At 42.0% G+C, this 20,519-nt stretch overlaps 1 protein-coding gene across 1 annotated transcript; it reads right to left on the reverse strand.

Annotated features, from left to right (window-relative positions):
• Nucleotides 1-411: 411 nt before the first annotated feature.
• LOC310765267 (lanosterol synthase-like) lies at nucleotides 412-18,657 on the reverse strand (the record flags this gene model as incomplete). Its single annotated transcript, XM_083620042.1, has 10 exons — nucleotides 18,609-18,657; nucleotides 16,772-16,940; nucleotides 15,435-15,573; nucleotides 14,222-14,330; nucleotides 12,509-12,630; nucleotides 4,764-4,860; nucleotides 3,285-3,420; nucleotides 2,424-2,532; nucleotides 796-914; nucleotides 412-513 (listed from the first exon to the last, which is right to left on the reverse strand). The coding sequence occupies exons 1-10, from the start codon at nucleotides 18,620-18,622 to the stop codon at nucleotides 412-414; spliced, it is 1,116 nt and encodes a 371-aa protein (XP_083476168.1). The 5' UTR covers nucleotides 18,623-18,657.
• Between the last annotated feature and the right edge of the window lie 1,862 nt (nucleotides 18,658-20,519).

Consider the following 20,519-nt stretch of genomic DNA (forward strand, 5'->3'; position numbering starts at 1 on the left):
CATGAGATCTGCCTATACTGCAAATAAGGATATGTTCACATCACTGGCTTAAAACGCAGCAAGGTCATTTTATCCCACTGCACTGCAAGGCACATTTGCACAGGGTTGTTCACATCTGATAGGGGGCAGAGATATCTTTATAGAGTGTGCATGCCCTTTCTGGTTTCCCCACCCCTGCAACCCCCTGGAACTCCTAGTGATGAAACTGCCATCTGAGCATCTGTGCTCATCTGTGCACATATGACAGATGTCACAGCTATAAACACCTTTCTGAAGTTCAATGTGAATGTGAAAGTTCGTTTTCTAGTCTGGTTGATCCTTTTTTGACGAAAGATCAAGGTCTGCAAAACCACACTTATGCAAGACCATGTTCAGGACACTACAAAGATGGGTGGAATAAATATGCCAGCCTTACCAAAGGTAGTCATAAATTCTGGAGATATGTTCTTGAAAAGCTGGAGAATTGGCTCCATCAACATGCCGTCTTATTAGCACATGAAACGCTTTACAAATCTACAGGACAAAAGAGATATCATTCCAGTCAGAAATTCTCCTCCACTATACCTCCATGCTTAGCACACTCATCTGCCACATGGCTATGTCTCTGCATGTCACCAGCCAAACACAGAAACTCATTCAAGTGGGCAGAACAAGATTGCCACAACCATAGCTCTACCTTTGGAAGTATACTGGTTTCTGGGGGAAATCTTCCTCAGGAGAAGGAACATATGCTGCCATCAAAAGTAATTTGGTCCCGATACAATTATTTCTGAAATACATTCACAAAGGACCTACCGGACTAGAATTGGTGGCATTTGAGAATATGTCATCAGCCTTTATCTGCTCATACATTTCTGCGATGGCTTGCTTTCTGAAACTGGTGAAATGGTATCTTTCATACAAATTTAAGGTAGCTGCAGAAGGAATAAGAGAGACACTATGAACATCACAATCATGTTAATGTGGTTCTATCTTCCTCGTGTGTTTTGGGCTGCAATCCTCCATGCAATTACCTGGAAGAAGGCGCCATTGAATTCAATGGCACTTGCTTCCAAAAGATATTTTGGCTCAAAATAGAGGCAGGATTTCAGCCCCCAAATTTCAAAGATGATTTCGGGGGGAATCTGCAAAAGTAACATGGATATGAAAAAGGGGTTTACCAGGGAGTGGGAACCAGTGGTTTAGGGTCATTTGGTTTTTTCCCTTTGCCTTTCTAAAAGTGAGGAGCTTGCATGCCAAGTCACCATGAATGAGCCCATTGCCTCCATTACAGTGAAATAACCAGACAGGACAAAGAGAGTAAATGTAAAATGGGTCAAATAGGCCACAACTTTATTGATTACAGATGTGAATGTTAGCCATAGGCATTGGGTATATCATTTGAAGTCCAACCTACCGACTGGAAGTTTTTCAAAGGTCAACCAACCCAATACTATGACCTACACCAAATTGGGGTACCCCCCAAAGGGTCCCTGGTCAATGAGTGCTATAACCCTAACCCCCGCCTGGATGTTCAGACAGAAGCAACTCCTTGTGGATCCCTTTAATGGGACACCCTCTTTCATGTGTGGACCCAAGTGACACCACTTAGCAGATTTGTGATTGGCCATCTTGTTACCCATTTAAAGGGTAAGCGGAATTCTCAGCAGCTGCAGGCTGACCATTTTCTTTCCCCCAGAATTCAGTGGGAAAAGGAGAACAGCTGCTACCACACCAAAATTGTGCCCACCAATGGTGGTTACTGTGGCAGCTGACATATCCCCCAGAATTCAGGACATTCTCTGTAGATGAAAATGGCAGATACCAGCCAGAGTCTGCCAAGACAAACGCAATTTAGCTTTCAACAGTTAAAGATTTTTTAAAAAAATAAAAAATCAATTTTTTTAACACAGAGGAAAAACCCAAAATGCCATGCCTTCCATCTGTGGTAAACCCCGCCCACACTTCCATGAACATTTTGCAGATCCCCTTCTCAAAACCTTTCTACTATTGTTTGTCCCGAACTACCCTGTAGTCTGACAGGCAAAACCACAGTGATGATCACCATGAATGTTTATGAAACAACAAAATCCATAATTCCATGGCGTATGTCCATAGCATGGTTCAGGCTTCTTGCTCACAAAGCAAGGCTCTTACTTGTATTTGCTACAAAGGTTTGTATTGTGTTTGTTGTCAGAGCTGACTGTTTGCTTCCAGCTAACAAGCTGTGATAATATGAAACCTGGAAGATGTTGTATGTTTCCATGGATATATGTCTGGGCCAAGGACATGCAAAACATCCACGTCTTATTCCTCAGAAAATGTGTTTGTCTATACCAACAGAAGTCTCTTCCTCTCTTTCTCTGTGCCAAGTAAACCCTAGAAAACCTACGTTGAAGACCCGAATTCCTGGAATAAGACTTGCCAAATCCTACATCACTCACCAAAAGCAGCATTCAGCATCCAGCTGTGTGCAGCTTGCAAATCGGCTTCATAAATATTGTTCCTCTGGGCTGGCCAATCAATGGTGGAGAAGTCCTCCACATAAATCTCCTAGAAGGAAACCATGAAGTGAAATAACTTTCTTAGTAAAGAAGAAGCAGGATATTAGTGTACTTGACAACTGTCATTTCAGAGTTTTAAAAAACCCAGAAAATTCATGTTAGTGTGGCAAAATCTGCTCTGTACCCACATAACGCAGTGCTTTGTGCTAGGAAGGGAGCCCACCCCTCCCTGTGGTATGGCATCAGCTTTCATAGTCCACTTCATCACCATTTTGATACTTATATGAAAAGAGGTATGTTATAATAAATAATATTTTAATGAATTAATGAATTAAACATTAGAGGAGGGTACTCCATAGATTAATGGTTCAACAGTTCTTCATTAATTTGTTTTTCAGTAATTCTGAAGAGGGGTGGAGAAAACACCTTTTACCACCCAAAAAGAAAGGGAGAAAGAAAGAAAAAGATGCATCAAAAAGGGGGAGTCTGGTATTACGGTACTGTGATGGAGGAGGCAACATGGGTGTTGTCTGCCAGTTTTTAGGAGAAGAGGCAAAGGTCTAAAGCAATTATCTGTGGAGCACGAAGCACAGAGCCATTAAAATAAATTAAAACAAAAACATGGCATTTTGAAACACCAATGCTCTGAGCTCGGCTTCTGCCTTAAACGGAAAAAGGACACCCAGCTCAGCCTTCTCCCTGTCAGATACAAGCAAGCAATCCCCCAAGTGCAGATCCAAGGCAGTATGAGGGTCCCACTTTGACTAAGGATGGTGGGATGTTTGGAGAATGTTGCCTTGCCTGTCTTAGACTCTGGATCAATTCATCTTCTTCTACAGTCAGGCGAGTGGCATAGCAGTAGCTCATCACGAGGGTGATATGGCGAGTGTGACACCAGTATGTTGAGGGATGTCCCGGCAGCCATGTAGGAAACAGCCTATTTCAGAAACAAGGAAGAAACAGGTTCATGGAAGACAATGACAGGAATCCTGGATGTAGTGGTAACACTAAAAGCAGATTATATTGCCCTTCATCCAAGGATCACAGGGCAGTTTACGGTATAAAAAGACAAAAAAGCATAACATAACAACAAACAAAACAATCCACTATATTTTTTGTGCCTTATTTTGCTTTCCAGTATTGTTGTTTTTATCTTCATTTTATCATAGCTAGGGATCTCAAAACCTGGAAGCGGCCCAGGCCTCTTTGGACCTCTGAGAGTGCCTGCACTCTGAGCTTGGAAATGAAGTGTGGAGGGACCATTGCAGTATTGCCATGATGTGCACATTGGCATAATGTGCACCAAACATCTTTGTAGCTGTGTTTTGTAATCCCAAGCACATCAAAAAGGCAGAGAGATGGTTGCACATGAGCAAACTATTATATAGGTAGAATCTACACACATATAAAAAATGTTCTGAAAATGCTTTTAAAAAATACCTTGAATTTTCCATAAGGCTCACCATCGCCATCTTGTGTCACATTATATATTGCTCTTAAAACACACTTAAAACTTTTATTTGCAGCTGTATAGCTGAGTCCATAGTCTCTTATATATACAGATTGAAACCCTGTTATACCCTATTACCAAAACAAAAAACAAAAAACGTGATAGACAAGAATTCACTGGTCACAGAGACCAAATGGTCTCAGCATTTCTTTACACACGTAGTTCCTGAAACCTAGTATCTTCTGCAAGCTTCTGGTTACTTCTTTCTTAAAACCAGTGCTTCTTTTCTGGGGGTATGCAGGGGTGCACATACATCTAAACATTTTGTGAATCTAAGTTTCGCCTCATTGAGGGGCAGTATTTTAATATGAGTCAGAAAATGAGAGTACCCCTAAACAATTTTTTAGGGGGGAAAGCACTGCTTAAAGCAGTCCTTAAATCATTAAAATCATTTCCCAGGCCTATGGGCTGCAGTTTGAGCTCCATTTGCGGCTTGCAGTTTTTGCTCCTTAACATGCAGCATATGCCACATCCATGACATGTGTCTGCTCACCAATCAGGCAGAGGTATGGCAACCAGCCATACCTCACTCTGACTCATGAGTAGATGTTCTTCATCTGAGTAACCTCTACATGAAATCCTGTGAGGAACAGGTTCTGTCACAAACAGACATGAAGTAGTGAAGATTAATATGGATGTCTCCATTTCCAAGTCATTGCTATTTAGTGAAGGATCCGCCTACTGTGTAATACTGTTGCAGCAGAGACCTTACTTTGGCAATTCATGATCGGCAGGGTGGGTTGGGGATGAGTAAACTTTAGGACACATACCATAGCTCAGGAAACAGTGTATTCATTCCCTCCCAGCTGTACAAATTCATAGTAGCCAGCCAAACTTTGCCCAGATGAGGGATTCCAAGAGCACCACCTGGAAAGAGAATTAACAAAGTCTTTGTTTCCATAGACTGAAGGGGCAAAGTCAAAGAAAACTTCAGTGAAAACCGAGATATGTTTATAGCCTTGTGAGATTGAAAGCTCAACTTGTTTAGAGTGTAGTGATGCAGTGCCTCAGAATTCCACTAGAGTGCTGTGCTGCAGCCTCCTTTTGATTGGTTGTGGGTACAGGTAGCCAGAGGGAGGTGGTGACAGCACTCGGCGTAGGCACGAGAAAAAAGCAGTTAAGGAATTGGCGTTCTGGCATTCAGCTGGATAGTTGTATAGGTCCTGAGCTATGTGTTAAATCCACTCTGTAATCAGAAAAAAGTCTCTGAACTTAGTTTGAGAGACAGTGATTAGTGTATTTTAAGAGTATATAGACAAGAGAAAACTGGGAAGCTGAATTGGGAACAGCACATGTGAGAGGACATATTATTTGGATTCTCAATTCAGTAAGAAGGGGAGAGATCTTCTTGAAAGAGAAGAATCCCAAACCAGTCGGATGGGTGAGCTGATCCCCTGGTCTGTTATACTAGAGGAGCCTCACAAGTAAGACTTATAGAAGGTTGGGAAACTGACAGAAAGTACCATCCTGAATTGCACCCATGAATTCATGGAGATCAGGCCGGTTTTTTACCAGGTGGATATATGAAAGATAATTTACGGAACATTATTGATGTGATTGAATATCTAGAAGTTAGAACTGATAAGCAAGCAGCTTTGATTTTTATTGATGCAGAGAAAGCTTTTGATAATATATCATGGACATATATGAAAAAAGTAATTGAAATAATGAATTTTGGACAGGTCTTTGCTAAGGGTATTGAGGCAATTTATTCTGAGCAACAGGCTAAATTAATAGTAAACAATACAGTTACTGAAAAATGTAATATAACAAAGGGAACAAGACAGGGGTGTCCATTGTCACCCCTGTTATTTATTCTGGTGTTAGAGACTTTGTTGAGAAAGATAAGAACAGATGAAGAAATCAAAGTCATCACAATTGGAACTAGGTCATACAAACTTAAGGCATTTGCAGATGATTTAGTATTAACAGTAGAAAATCCTTTGGAATCGGTACCAAAAGTATTAGAGAAATTGAATGAATTTGGCCAAGTGGCAGGTTTTAAGTTAAATAAAGGAAAATCAAAAATGCTGGTTAAAAATATGACAGAACAAAATAAAAATGAACTTGAACAAATAACAGAATTAAAGATAAAAAAGTAAAATATTTAGGGGTCGGTTAACATCAAAAAAATATAAACTTAACCCGAGGTACCACTTACAGATAGGTAGCCGTGTTGGTCTGCCATAGTCAAAACAAAAAAAAATTTTCCTTCCAGTAGCACCTTAAAGACCAACTAAGTTAGTTCTTGGTGTGAGCTTTCGTGTGCATGCACAGTTCTTCAGATACACTTCTTCAGATACACTTCTTCAGATATACAGTGTATCTGAAGAAGTGTGCATGCACACGAAAGCTCACACCAAGAACTAACTTAGTTGGTCTTTAAGGTGCTACTGGAAGGAAAAAAATTTTTGTTTTGACTATGGCAGACCAACACGGCTACCTATCTGTAACTGGAACTATGGAAGGCACCACATTGAGCCGCATGAAATGGAAGTCCATCAACCTCACCAAGAAACTTGCACAGGTACAGACTGATATCTTCTTTCTTACTAAATGCAAGAACCTGGACATTATACCCAAGGGTCTTAGAATTAAGAACCCTCTACAATCCACGTATCCCACAGTGTATCTGAAGAAGTGTGCATGCACACGAAAGCTCACACCAAGAACTAACTTAGTTGGTCTTTAAGGTGCTACTGGAAGGAATTTTTTTTTTTGTTTTGACCGAGGTACCACTGTACTTCACCTCCCAGGGGATGGATACTACTTCCGGTATGATGGCGACCAGCACTCTACTAATGTGAGCCCGTTGATTTTATCTTTTTATTTTCTTTTACTCCTTTTAAAGACTATTTTAATGAACACTGAGCTCAGATAAATTTAAGCACCTCACCGCATTCTATCCCACGCTTTGTATTCCTGACTCTTCTTGGAAGTTTAAAGCTGAATTGACTATCTTATCACATTGTGAAGAGTTTACAGGAAGACTCATGGGCTGTTCCCTCCACAAGTTTGGAGGCACAGACGGAGCATAATTTAGTGTTATGCCAATAACCTTTGGCACACTACTCCTCCTTGAATAGGATACTTTCAAGGAAAATACTCCCTCGACTCTTTGAAAAACCTAGGGAAGATAGAAGAGCGAGGTAAAGGGAGAGATGACTCAGCAATTAGACAGCCCTGCTGATGCGAGGAGGGGGGCTGGAAAATGCTGCAGAGAATCTGAGGACTTAGAGGAAATGGCATGTTTGCCCCTCACCAAGCAAACCAAAATCAGCAAATTCTTTAATGGAAGAACAATGGATACTTTTAATATTCCGACCTCGAATAGCTTCTCTCCATTAGCAGAGATAATAGATAAGGAAACGACACCGAAGGAACTATCCGCTAAACAACCCACTAACCCCTTAAACAACACCATCACGAGACCAAAAGGTCCCAAAAAAGTTCTGACTATGCCCATTCAGGCGGAAGACTGCATCAGAGAACAAGAAAACCATCTCTCTGAATTACTACTGGAACACTCTACCACGTTAGACCTAGTGGCTAAAACCTTGTACTATATCTTTAAATGCATAAGAGACATCAAAGGCTCCTTAGAGAAGATTATATCCTTTGTATCCCCAAAAGTTAATGTCAGCCCCGTAGATGCTTCACCGGAGGATAGGGCCGAACCAACACCTAGAGTACCTGACCTACTGCGCTCAACTTCGCATACTGGCTGCAAATTTGAAAATGAACAAACTATGGAAGATTTACACACCATATCTTCCTACAATCTCTCACTACAAGCCACTAGACTTTGTTTAATTATCCTCCCCTTCAAAGGTCAGGTTGTTAACTGGTCGTCTATACATGTCGCAAGAAGGCATCTAGCTGAGCTTTTGGGCGTAAATCCCCTTTCCATCGATCTGAAATCCACTGTCCACATTTACAGCAAGCCACACATGCAGAGGATACTGCTCACCTTCGAATCTAAAAAGTTTCCAACTTATATGATGTCCCTACAAAGCTACCTGACTAATTATGGAATTTTTATTACAAGAGTTTTTATCAACACTAAGATTTGCCCTCTTATACCCTACTCTCCAGCTAAAAGGAAAGCAATTAAAAATGAGGGCACCCCACCTACTACGAGCTCTACCTCTCCACCCTCAGACTTAATTAGTTGGACAGAGACCCCCATGCCCCTCCTATCAAAGGCTACTCATCTAGAGAATTCGATGGAGCAGGAGTTACTTGTTTCCTTCTCCCATCTGCCAAAAGCCGAACAAACAGAGATAACGGACAGACTAGATGAGTTATTACTCTATCTCCGCAACTCTGAAGACCTAGCACCCACAAAAGAGGCAAATACTCCACCTAACTTGGAGCGAAAAATGGGATATGAATCTCCTCAGGTCACGTCAGAACACACACCCCTACTCTGCCCAACTGAAATCCACGCCGAAATCTCTGTGGCGCCCCTAATCACATTACCGGAGACTTCACCATCCAATGGATGCATCTTACACCACCCCGGGAAAGCCCTAGATGCTATTGAAGAGACAAAATGACTCTCACCTCTACTACTATCCTGGAACGTTGCTGGATGGCAATCGAAAACAATGGACAAAGACGTTCTAACCTACATATCACAGTTCAAGATCATCCTGCTCCAAGAAACCTGGATGCAAAATCCTTTTGAACTACACAATTATTTTGCTTTCCATTCCTGTGCCTCAATCGGCCCAAAAGGCGGAAGACCGGCGGGAGGTCTGAGCACCTTCGTATCGACAGATCTAGGAACCTCCCCTATCCAATTGAAAATCGATAAAAAATGGATTTTGGCTGTTAAAATATTCTCTACCCACTTTAAGATCATATGCATCAATGTTTACATTCACCCACTTATGAAACAAACTGATCTTAAAAACATCTGGAACGAACTGGAAGACTGCATTCTCCTTGTCTCAAATAAGTTTCCCTCTGCCTCCTTAATTATTGGTGGGGACTTTAATGCAAGGCTAGGCCACTCAGATGAACAGCTAATCAACGAAAGTGGAACGGGTCCCCTAAATGCTAATGATGAACATTGGCCCCTATTCAGGCGTCATTCACTTGACCCAGTTACCAATTTTGCTGGTACATGTCTTTTTCTAATGGCACTTAGATTAAACCTTGTTATTTTAAACGGCCTCTCCTCGGGAGACTGCCCTGGCCAATTTACTTATTGGTCAGGCTTAAGGCATTCTGTTATTGACTACATCCTTGTCTCCCAAGAACTCTTTGATGAATATATTGAATTTACTGTAGATATAAGAACCGAAAGTGACCATCTACCCCTAAATCTTAAAAGGACTGAATTTTGGGAACCCTCTAGATGTGGGCTCGCCCCACAGACACCTGATCCTAATGTTCTACAACAAATAGGCAGATCCAGAATTAAATGGTCCCCTTATGTTAATAACAATTTTAGCATTTGGACACAATCAATGGAAGGTCAACTCCTCTGGGCTGATCTGACCTCCAACGACACTGAAGAGACCTCCCCAATTGACCATTATAACACTTTAATCCGAAAACTCCAACCGTTATTGTCAAGACTCAGGAGACCTAACCACAATGAGTCCCCTACCAACAAAAAAATGGTTTGACCGCGAATGCATCCAGGCAAAACTTATACTCAGGGAATGCTTTAAGGTCTTCCAGCAAAATCCTAACCCTATCACTAAATTAGAGTTACAACTTAAAAAAAAAGAACTACAAAGAGTTACTAAAAACCAAAAAAAGAACCGCAGATTCTCTCATCTGGCAGGCCCTCATAAAAGCGTCAATAGAAAAAGACAATACCAACTTCTGGAAAATTATCTCCAGTCAAACCAAAACTCCTAACGAGGGCACAATAATCCCTGCAAACTCATGGGAAGAGCACTATAAAGTGCTGTTTAGGGAACATTGTCCTTCTGCGCTGCTTAACATCCCTTTAGATAATGATACACCATGGCCCCCAACATCTGAAACTGAGATCACTTCGTTAATTCTACAAATGAAATCTGGCAAAGCCCCAGGAAGTGATTTCATTGTCACTGAACTTCTGAAAGCACAAATAAACTGGTGGGCCCCGGTTCTTGCAAATCTATTTTCATATATAGATAAGACAACTGAAATCCCTAAAGATTGGGGACTGGCTATAATTGTTCCTATATTTAAAAAGGGCAACCCCTCTGACCCATCTAATTATAGACCAATTAGTCTTCTGAATGTGATCTGCAAACTTTATACAAAACATCTATGCCTAAAATTATGTGAATGGTTAGATCATAATAACTTGCTAGAAACTGAACAAGCAGGGTTTACATCTGGACGTTCTACCATAGATCACTGCTTAGTGTTAGATTATTTTGTTTATAAGTATGTGAAACATTGGAAAAAGTCATTGTATGCGGCCTTTGTGGACCTAAAGGCAGCATTTGATTCTGTATCCAGGGGTAGGCTCTGGGCCAAATTGGCCAATATGGGTATTAACAGAAGGTTATTACTTATGATGATTAAGCTTCATGAGAACAATACCCTCCAGATAAGACTCGCACAGGACGGCAGACTCTCTAGAGAAATCCCGGTCCAAAGGGGAGTTAGACAAGGATGCCTATTAGCCCCATTTTTATTTAACATCTATGTTAACTCCCTGGTCACATGTTGCCGTGAAATCGGAACCCCCCCCCCCCCCGTGTTCTCTAACGGCAGAAAAGTACCAGTTTTAATGTATGCGGATGACACTGTTCTTCTCTCTCAAACCAAAGTGGGTCTGAAACGTGCCTTAGGAAAGTTTAGTGACCAATGTAACACTGAACTGTTAACAATTAACTTTGCCAAAACCAAAATTGTACATTTTAACCGCTCCTTCAGGAAAGATAATTGGAGCGTAAAGGGAAACGCCATTGAACAGACTAAGACCTTCCAATACTTAGGCATTACTTTCTCTTATAATGCCAAATTGTCAACACACCTGACCACATCAGCTATATCAGCAGGAAGAAGTGCAAATGCCATCCTTAGATTATTCAGAAGGAAAGGAGCTGGCTTCCTCCCGATGGCCCTAAAAGTTTTTCAGGCAAAATCTTTAGCCCAACTCCTGTATGGCTCTCAAATTAGCCCCTCTGCCAACCTTAAGACCCTTGAAACAGTACAATCAAAATTCTTAAGATCATTATTTGCTACCCCAAAGTGTACAACTAATGCAGTCTTAAGGCAAGAGGCAGGACTGCCCAGAGTGGTATTAAAAGTCTGGGAGCAAGCAATATCCCTCTGGCTGAAAATCCATTACAATCCTAAGGGACTGTTACCTTGCTTCCTGGCCGCAGCTCCCTATCCTCCTTGGCTTATGCAAATAACTAATAAGATCAAACAAATTGGCCTAAACCCTGAAAATCTTTTTATTGAAACTCCGAACAAGGCAAAAGAGACTTTACGATGTCGAATTACAACAAGAAGACGCCCTACTCCCGGAGACGTATAGATGCTTAAAAGCTTGGCCTAATTTTGCAGCTGCCCCTTACTTAACTAACATCACTAACGAAGCTTATAGATGGGCTTTCTCGAGAGCCCGTTTTGAGACAATGCCCTCAGCAGTGCTGTACGGCAAATTCACGTGGGTACCAATGCATGCGCGTCTCTGCCCCTGTATGTCTGATAAGGTAGAATCTGTCACACGCATCCTTCTATTTTGCGAATTTTACAGTGAAGAACGAGTTCAACTTATTTTGCCGCTTTTATCAAAATTTATACCCCTACAACATTATTTGGAATCCTCCCCCGAAATTCTACGAAAATACCTTCTGGAAGATTCCTCAAGCTCAATATCATATGAGGTGGCCAAATTTTGCACTTTAGTAATCAGGAAGCGTAAATCTCAAATCTGTTGAATGGCACACTGCGAAGTTCCCTTGTGTAATCTTTTTTTTTTTTCCTTTTTCTTTTCTTTTCTGATGTTGTTGTTGATTTCTTTTTGTTTGATCTTGTGGTGTTTAGTGTCACTGGCTTTTGCCGCAATAAAACTTGAACTTGAACTTGAACTTCACCTCCCACTGTGCCATTAAACCCTATGTATGAATGCTACTGCAATAAAAAGGCTATAACTCACCTCATTCTTTGTATTTATTAAATAATATTTTATCACTGCATTTGTGCTTTACGGAGTGGCACAAAAGGGCCCGTGTCCAGACCCTCCCAAGAGTTCCCAATATAAATTTTGGAGGAGAAAAAAAACAGGAGGGAAGATATGACCAGCATCTTCTGTTTGATCATAGAAGTGGTGTCAATGTGCCAATCTATGGAGATTTCTAAAAGGACCCACAAAGGAAGGAAGGAAGGAAGGAAGGAAGGAAGGAAGGAAGGAAGGAAGGAAGGAAAAGAGACAGAATAGAGAGGTGCTCCCAAATAACTGTACAACACCAGGACCCCCAAGTTTTGCCTGGGTACTACGCTCAAGCAAAATGGATTGATCCAGCCCTGCCAGAGATTTCTGCCTTACCTTTCTTATGGAGATTTATCCGAGCCCGCACTACATCTGGATGGTCAGGCCCAAGTCCAAGGATTCGCATAGCTATGTAGCTAAAGGTTGTGCCAAATACTGTTGACTGTTCTGTAAGATGGCTACCATAAAGAGAGATCAAAGAGCCATTAGAAAGTACACCAGAGTGTTTGGATGTCTAAGAAGCTGTTTGAATTGTTTAGTTTCCATTCTTCTGGTGCATTAACTTAAATTCAAAAACTTCTCTGAGAACTTGTCAGAATACAGTGGTACCTCGGGTTACATACACTTCAGGTTACATACGCTTCAGGTTACAGACTCCGCCATCCCAGAAATAGTGCTTCAGGTTAAGAACTTTGCTTCAGGATAAGAACAGAAATTGTGCTCCGGTGGCGTGGCAGCAGTGGGAAGCCCCATTAGCTAAAGTGGTGCTTCAGGTTAAGAACAGTTTCAGGTTAAGAACGGACCTCCAGAACGAATTAAGTACTTAACCCGAGGTACCACTGTACTCCAAGAATACCCAGTTAGCTAGCCATTAGCCGGGATACCACAGAATACCTACTTTTGTTTTCTATTTCCTTTTTTTTAAAAAAGTAATGCCTTAATGAAGGACATGTAGTGCTTTGAAATGTTTCTTTTCAGGAGACAGCATGGGCATGAGAGCAACTCATACAGCCAGAATACCAGTTGAAATTCCATTCCAGATAAATAAAGCTGATCTTGGTCAATGAGAATGTAGATTCTGAATTCAGATTCTGAATTCAGATTCAAAGCTGAGTCAAACCCGGAACCATTTTGTGGTTTGCTATTGGTTTGACAGGATACATTTGGATGGAGGCAACCTGGCCTCACCAGACCATTATCAATTGTAATACTTCCTAGAGATGGTGCTTTTTAAAGGAAAGAGTGATGTCGGATATCATTGTGGTGATCACACAGGGTCCCCGGACGTTTCACCATCTATTGATCCCTGTGCCACCACTATATTTCCCACTGCCACCACCCAGGCTCTACCTCGTACAACCCTGAGTCCAGTCAGGGTTAAATTGGAACATAAACTTTTGTTTATTTATTGCAGTTTAACAAGCGTGTGGTTTAATAAACGGTATCAGTCAATTACATTCATGGGGTGCCTATCCAGACCTATAACTTCCGCTACCTGCTCTTACTCACTAAACCATCTCTCAGATATTTACTTGTCTTCCTAGCCCCTAAGTATTCCTGACTCAGCTTATTTCGTTACACTAACTCAACCTACCCACAAACTCTAGCCCAATTCACTCCCACTCCAACCAACCACCCAACTCCCAACAAACTCCCCCCTTCCCCCCTCCCAGAGCTGGTTTTATAGTCCCTCTGACTCCACCCCCCTGGGTCCTGATTGGGTGACCTGTTTAACTATTTCACCTCCAGCACTCTCTCATATGTTAACGTCACAATCATATCTTCATTACTGTTGCCTCTCTCCACCCCTCATGCCACAATTCTATTTTTCTCTGCCACAGCTGGGCAGCTTCAGTACATGCTGAGGCCAGCTGGGATTCTGGTCATCTGCCCTGCTGCCCAGTCCACATGGTGAGTATTGCTCACAGTAAAAAGACAGCAGAATGCAGAAGTGATTTAAAGAAGCCTTCATGGGGGAATTGCATCATGGACCAGCCCAAGACAAATATATGCAGAATTAGAACATCACACCCTCCTTGGACTACTCACAAACTCCAGCCACCATCTGGAAGCTGTTTTGAGAGGATGTAACGCAGGAGCTCTCTCTCCGCCTCTTCTGGCAGTGAGATCTTGGCAGCATAGCATGACATCAAAAAACCTGTTTGATTTTTCAAAAAAGATAACAATGTATAATACTTGACTATCTCAATTTTGGTTTGATTTGTTTGGATACCACCTGATTGGATATCGAAATGTAACTTGTGCTTTTGTACCCCTGATAGGTGGTGTGTGTTTTTTTCCTATCTTGAAACAGAAGAAAAAGGTCAAACATAACAAGATTTAATTATCTAGCAAGTTTAGGCAAAAGATCATCACTTCTGCCTCCTTACTAGAAGGTGCATGATTTCATTCTGGACTATTCAATGTTGGATGCTGCTTACAGTGATTGCCTGGAGCTGTATGCACAACCCCTGTGTGGTGAACCATTGAACAACAGGCAGCAGGATGCTCAGTGAATTTTCTTCAGACTGCTGGGGTCTTACCCAATCCTGTCAGGTGATGCCAGAGGACAAACCTAGGACCTTCTGCATGCAGGGACTGAACTGAATTCAGCTTCTCTCACTTCTCTCACTTCATTTCAAAGTTTGGTTCACTTTTTCGCATCAGTTTGTGATTTTTATTTTTATTTTAGTTCTCATGAAAATTCATCATCCCAATATACAAATTTTGCAAAGCTATTATTGCTGTTTCTGCTGTTGTTGTTACTCTAGTATATGCCATTCTGCACATTATGTGACTGGAGACCTGCACTACAAAATTCAGTGAATAGCAAATGTCAGTGGATGCCTGTGTTTCAGTTCTCATGCTGTTTCTGAAAGGTGAGAGCTCTTTGTTCCTTTCATACGAAAGGCTTACAGGTCCATTATTCTAGATTATTCTGACTTCACTGGAAAGAGTGATAGCTTCTGCTTTGTTGCAGAAAATCCCAAGTTGGATCCTGGGCATAGAGCTGGGGAAATCACAGAGGGTTGCTACCAGTTCAGTGTTGAGATAAATGTGCCAGTGGGATAAGACAGCTTCCTATGTTATTATGATGAAGAGCTTTGTACAGGCAAAAGAAAGACAACTGATTTAAGCAGTTTCAGAGGTTTCTCAAAATGTCCACCTATTTGTGCCTAGCCTATCTGGTAAAAAAAGAAATAGAAAATACACAGGGAGGCCCGTTAATATATTTGTGGTAAGTCTGTTAGCGTTCCTATACCTGGTCCAAGAGCGACGACACCAGAGCACTCCATAGCCCAATGGCCATCTTCCACTTGCAGGCCAGAGAAGAATTTAATCGCTTTCTGGACTGCTTCCTGGGCCGTATGGGCTTTGGGCAAGTCTGGAAAGAACTTACTCTGTAAAACAAAATGGGGGAAGTAAGAGAAAAGTACAGAAATTAAAAAGGCTGGCTACAGTACAAAGTATGCATACTGTTATAATCCTGCTACATATAATGCAACTGTTGGGTCATTTGAAAATAAATATAGCAGAGAAAGGTAGTCAGGATAGGGACCATGGCAGATGGGGAAGTGTCATTTAATACTTCCCCTCTCAGCAGTAGTCTCAATAAAATCCCCCCCCCTCCCCAGCTGCTATTTGTATGTGCCTGGGGACACCAGCAGGCTGGGAAAGGCAAAACTCTCTCCTTCCCACCCACCACAACCCCCATCCTGACTGGGTCCTCATGTAGTTGAACAACAGTCATGTTAAATACAAAAAGCTGTTTAATGTAATGGATGGTTTGTTCCTGAGAGACCATTCCAAAATAAAGTTTTACAACCACACCATGATTCCGCAAGGGAAATCAACAGCTGCAAACATCTCACAATGCTTCACATCAGTGAGAGATCACAGCTGTTCGGAGATCCAGGAGACTTTCTCTAAACAAACTGCATAGAGAATGCATGTGCCTCAGTATTTTCACACACATAAAGTGCCTCATACAAATGCATCATATGTGCATCATGGAAATGATTATCAGGATACTGGAGAATAATCATTGAGAGCAAGAAAGCGGCTTTCTAGAGAACATCTCTGAGCTCTTAGATCAGAGAACCATAGAATATAAGGGACCAGAAGATCATGTAGCCCAACTCCCTTTCCACAAGTAAGAACCCTACACTGACTCTGGCTTGCAGATGAACTCACTCAGCTTTCTAGGTATCAAGCACAGAGCAGCTACCTTGTAGAAAGTGATAACCAAGTTATGTATTTCAGTATTTCCTGCAGATTGTCATATTCATCTTGCAGGCTTGCCTTTTTTCAAGTAGGGTTTCATATTCAACCCTGACATTAGCAAGTTGCAGTTGTACAGCACCAAGTGGCAGGTGGTTGGGGGAGATGACCTTCATGATCCCTTCCACAATTCTATGATTGCAATAACCAAGCTTCCTGTGCTCCTAACTGAGGTGTCAGAAGATGAGAAGCCAAAAGAAAAATGACCCAGCCCCTGGGAAACTGCTGCTAGGCAGGGCCAAGCCAGCAGTCCTCATGCCCTGTGCTCCTTTTGTAGCCTTTCCGTGTTGTACCATCTGTTATCATTAAGCCACTTACAGTGTCCAGCCCTAAAGTGTAAGCCTCGAGTGCATTCTGTTCACGGACACATTCTTCACTGTCTGCCACGTAGTACCATCTATGCCGCCCTTCCACGGAGCTGAATCGCCAGCGAGTCAGATCAGTTTTGGGTTCTATTTCATGTGCACCTTTTCTTCTGCGCAGACTTCTACCAAAGAACACAGAGGAGGTGGGGAGTTTGAAATATGCAGGCAGATTTTCAGTTTGTTATCCTACCACAGGAAATTATTCTGAAATCAATTTGGTGGTCCTTCCAGCCAGAAGTGAGGGACAGACTTGTCTATTCATTTCAGTGGGTCTATTCATGACTAATTTGTCCACTGATTTCAGTGAGTCTACTCTGAGTATGGCATAGTCATATACCACCAATAGATCCTTTGCTTTTTCTAGCTAGCTCATTATGGAAACACTCCCTATTCTCTACAACCATATTTTTGTCCCAGTAGTTCAGAGCAGAAAGCGGTTGACAGGGATGGCTTATGAGTTTCTTTTATATCCTGCTTCATTCCAATGACAGAGCTCATTTTAGGGTTCTTAAGTATGGAAGTCCCAGATTGATCAACATAACTTACTTTCAGATAATTGGGCATAGGGCCACACCTTTAATTTCCAGTCTGTTCACCTATTTTCATTTCCCCAAGTCTGCTCCTAAAACTGTCCCCCCCCCCAACTTCTCTTAGTTATTTTACAATATCTCTTCTAACTTGGAAATGCTGAATTTTCACGTGTCTGTCTTTCACATTATCTCTTTGGTGGAATCTCTTGCACACCTTTCCTGGAGAAAAGCCCCAGTGAAACAGTGGTACTTACTTCTGAGTAAGCATGCATAGGATTGTCCTAGTAGACTATTCCATGTTTAAAATTTAGGGGTGATTTTCTCATAATTGGCCTGTTATAGGCCTCCACTAATTGAACTGTTTTAGACATCAATAATTGACAAATAATAAGGACCACTGATTCAGTTCCAAAGAGAGTTAATATGTATGTACTGTGCTGCACTCTGCTTTAGTAATTAATTTATATGCAGCCCGATATTTTGCCCATCTTCTAGTTATTCCCATCATTTATCAAATTGGGTTTGCTAAGTTTAACATCATCAACACATCTAGTTTCATGTCATTTCTCAACTGCAAATCTTTTTCTTCAAAGTTATTATAACCAATGAAACTTCTTTACACCAATTTTCATTTCTGTTCCTAATCACAATACAAAACTTCTGTTCTATTTTCCACAGTATTTCTGAATGAAGAAAAGCCAAAATGCTGCCTTTTTATTACTTAATAAAGGTAAAGGTAAAGGTACCCCTGCCCGTACGGGCCAGTCTTGACAGACTCTAGGGTTGTGCGCCCATCTCACTCAAGAGGCCGGGGGCCAGCGCTGTCCGGAGACACTTCCAGATCACGTGGCCAGCGTGACAAAGCTGCATCTGGCAAGCCAGCGCAACACACGGAAACGCTGTTTACCTTCCCGCCAGTAAGCGGTCCCTATTTATCTACTTGCACCCGGGGGTGCTTTCGAACTGCTAGGTTGGCAGGCGCTGGGACCGAGCAACGGGAGCGCACCCCGCCGCGGGGATTCGAACAGCCAACCATTCGATCGGCAAGCCCTAGGCGCTGAGGCTTTTACCCACAGCGCCACCCGCGTGATTTATTACTTAATACATCAGGTTAATTGCCCTTCCCATCTTATTTCTGTGAACTTCTGTAATAAAGCTTGCTTAATCAATATGAATTAAGTCAAGCAACTGGCACACTTTGTTATTTTATTTAACCATCATCCTAATTCAAAGCATATAGATTGCACACAATGTACTTACGTCCCATCAGACATCTTCTTGGGTTGATGAAACTGCCTCAGATTGTTCTGGTTATATTTTAGATGTTGCCAGACAGCCACGCAGGACACTGAATAGGACACTGAACTCTTGGACTCTGGGCTAGAGTTCCTGCCTCTGAAGGTCCACAATTCCTAAAACATTCAGGCTCACATCCAGTAAAATACTTGAAGGTTATATAAAGACTGACATAACCAATCACAGCAAGAATAATTTTACAGGGTGGAGTGTTAACGTAATCAGTGAAAGGCACACCCACAATAACAAAGGTCAGTGTATGACAGGGCTATCCTTGATGCATTGCACAGACTTTTTCTGGAGATAAAAATCTATCATGAGTAAAGTACCGTATTTTTCGCACCATAGGGCGCACTGGACCATAGGGCGCACCTAGTTTTGGGAGGCGGAAAACAAGAAAAAATTATTCTGAACCCCAGAAGCCAGAACAGAAAGAGGGATCTGGCTTCTGGGATACCGTGTGGCTGTTCTGGCCTCTGGGGTAACCGCGCCAAGCCTCTTCAGGGCAGCGGGATGAAGGCTCCCCCTGCCCAAAGAGGCTGCGCAGGGCTAAAGCAGAAGCCAGGACAGACGCGTCGCTGAAGGGGCACTGCGCTTTCTCTTTCTCTGCGCAGCGCCCCTCCTTCACAGGAGAGGCTGATTTCAGTGAGTCTACTCTGAGTATGGCATAGTCATATACCACCAATAGATCCTTTGCTTTTTCTAGCTAGCTCATTATGGAAACACTCCCTATTCTCTACAACCATATTTTTGTCCCAGTAGTTCAGAGCAGAAAGCGGTTGACAGGGATGGCTTATGAGTTTCTTTTATATCCTGCTTCATTCCAATGACAGAGCTCATTTTAGGGTTCTTAAGTATGGAAGTCCCAGATTGATCAACATAACTTACTTTCAGATAATTGGGCATAGGGCCACACCTTTAATTTCCAGTCTGTTCACCTATTTTCATTTCCCCAAGTCTGCTCCTAAAACTGTCCCCCCCCCCCAACTTCTCTTAGTTATTTTACAATATCTCTTCTAACTTGGAAATGCTGAATTTTCACGTGTCTGTCTTTCACATTATCTCTTTGGTGGAATCTCTTGCACACCTTTCCTGGAGAAAAGCCCCAGTGAAACAGTGGTACTTACTTCTGAGTAAGCATGCATAGGATTGTCCTAGTAGACTATTCCATGTTTAAAATTTAGGGGTGATTTTCTCATAATTGGCCTGTTATAGGCCTCCACTAATTGAACTGTTTTAGACATCAATAATTGACAAATAATAAGGACCACTGATTCAGTTCCAAAGAGAGTTAATATGTATGTACTGTGCTGCACTCTGCTTTAGTAATTAATTTATATGCAGCCCGATATTTTGCCCATCTTCTAGTTATTCCCATCATTTATCAAATTGGGTTTGCTAAGTTTAACATCATCAACACATCTAGTTTCATGTCATTTCTCAACTGCAAATCTTTTTCTTCAAAGTTATTATAACCAATGAAACTTCTTTACACCAATTTTCATTTCTGTTCCTAATCACAATACAAAACTTCTGTTCTATTTTCCACAGTATTTCTGAATGAAGAAAAGCCAAAATGCTGCCTTTTTATTACTTAATAAAGGTAAAGGTAAAGGTACCCCTGCCCGTACGGGCCAGTCTTGACAGACTCTAGGGTTGTGCGCCCATCTCACTCAAGAGGCCGGGGGCCAGAGCTGTCCGGAGACACTTCCGGGTCACGTGGCCAGCGTGACAAAGCTGCATCTGGCGAGCCAGCGCAACACACGGAAACGCTTTTTACCTTCCCGCCAGTAAGCGGTCCCTATTTATCTACTTGCACCCGGGGGTGCTTTCGAACTGCTAGGTTGGCAGGCGCTGGGACCGAGCAACGGGAGC

Source organism: Podarcis filfolensis, assembly GCF_964270895.1.
Source record: "Podarcis filfolensis genome assembly, chromosome: 6".
In the NCBI taxonomy this organism is placed as follows: Eukaryota; Metazoa; Chordata; class Lepidosauria; order Squamata; family Lacertidae; genus Podarcis; species Podarcis filfolensis.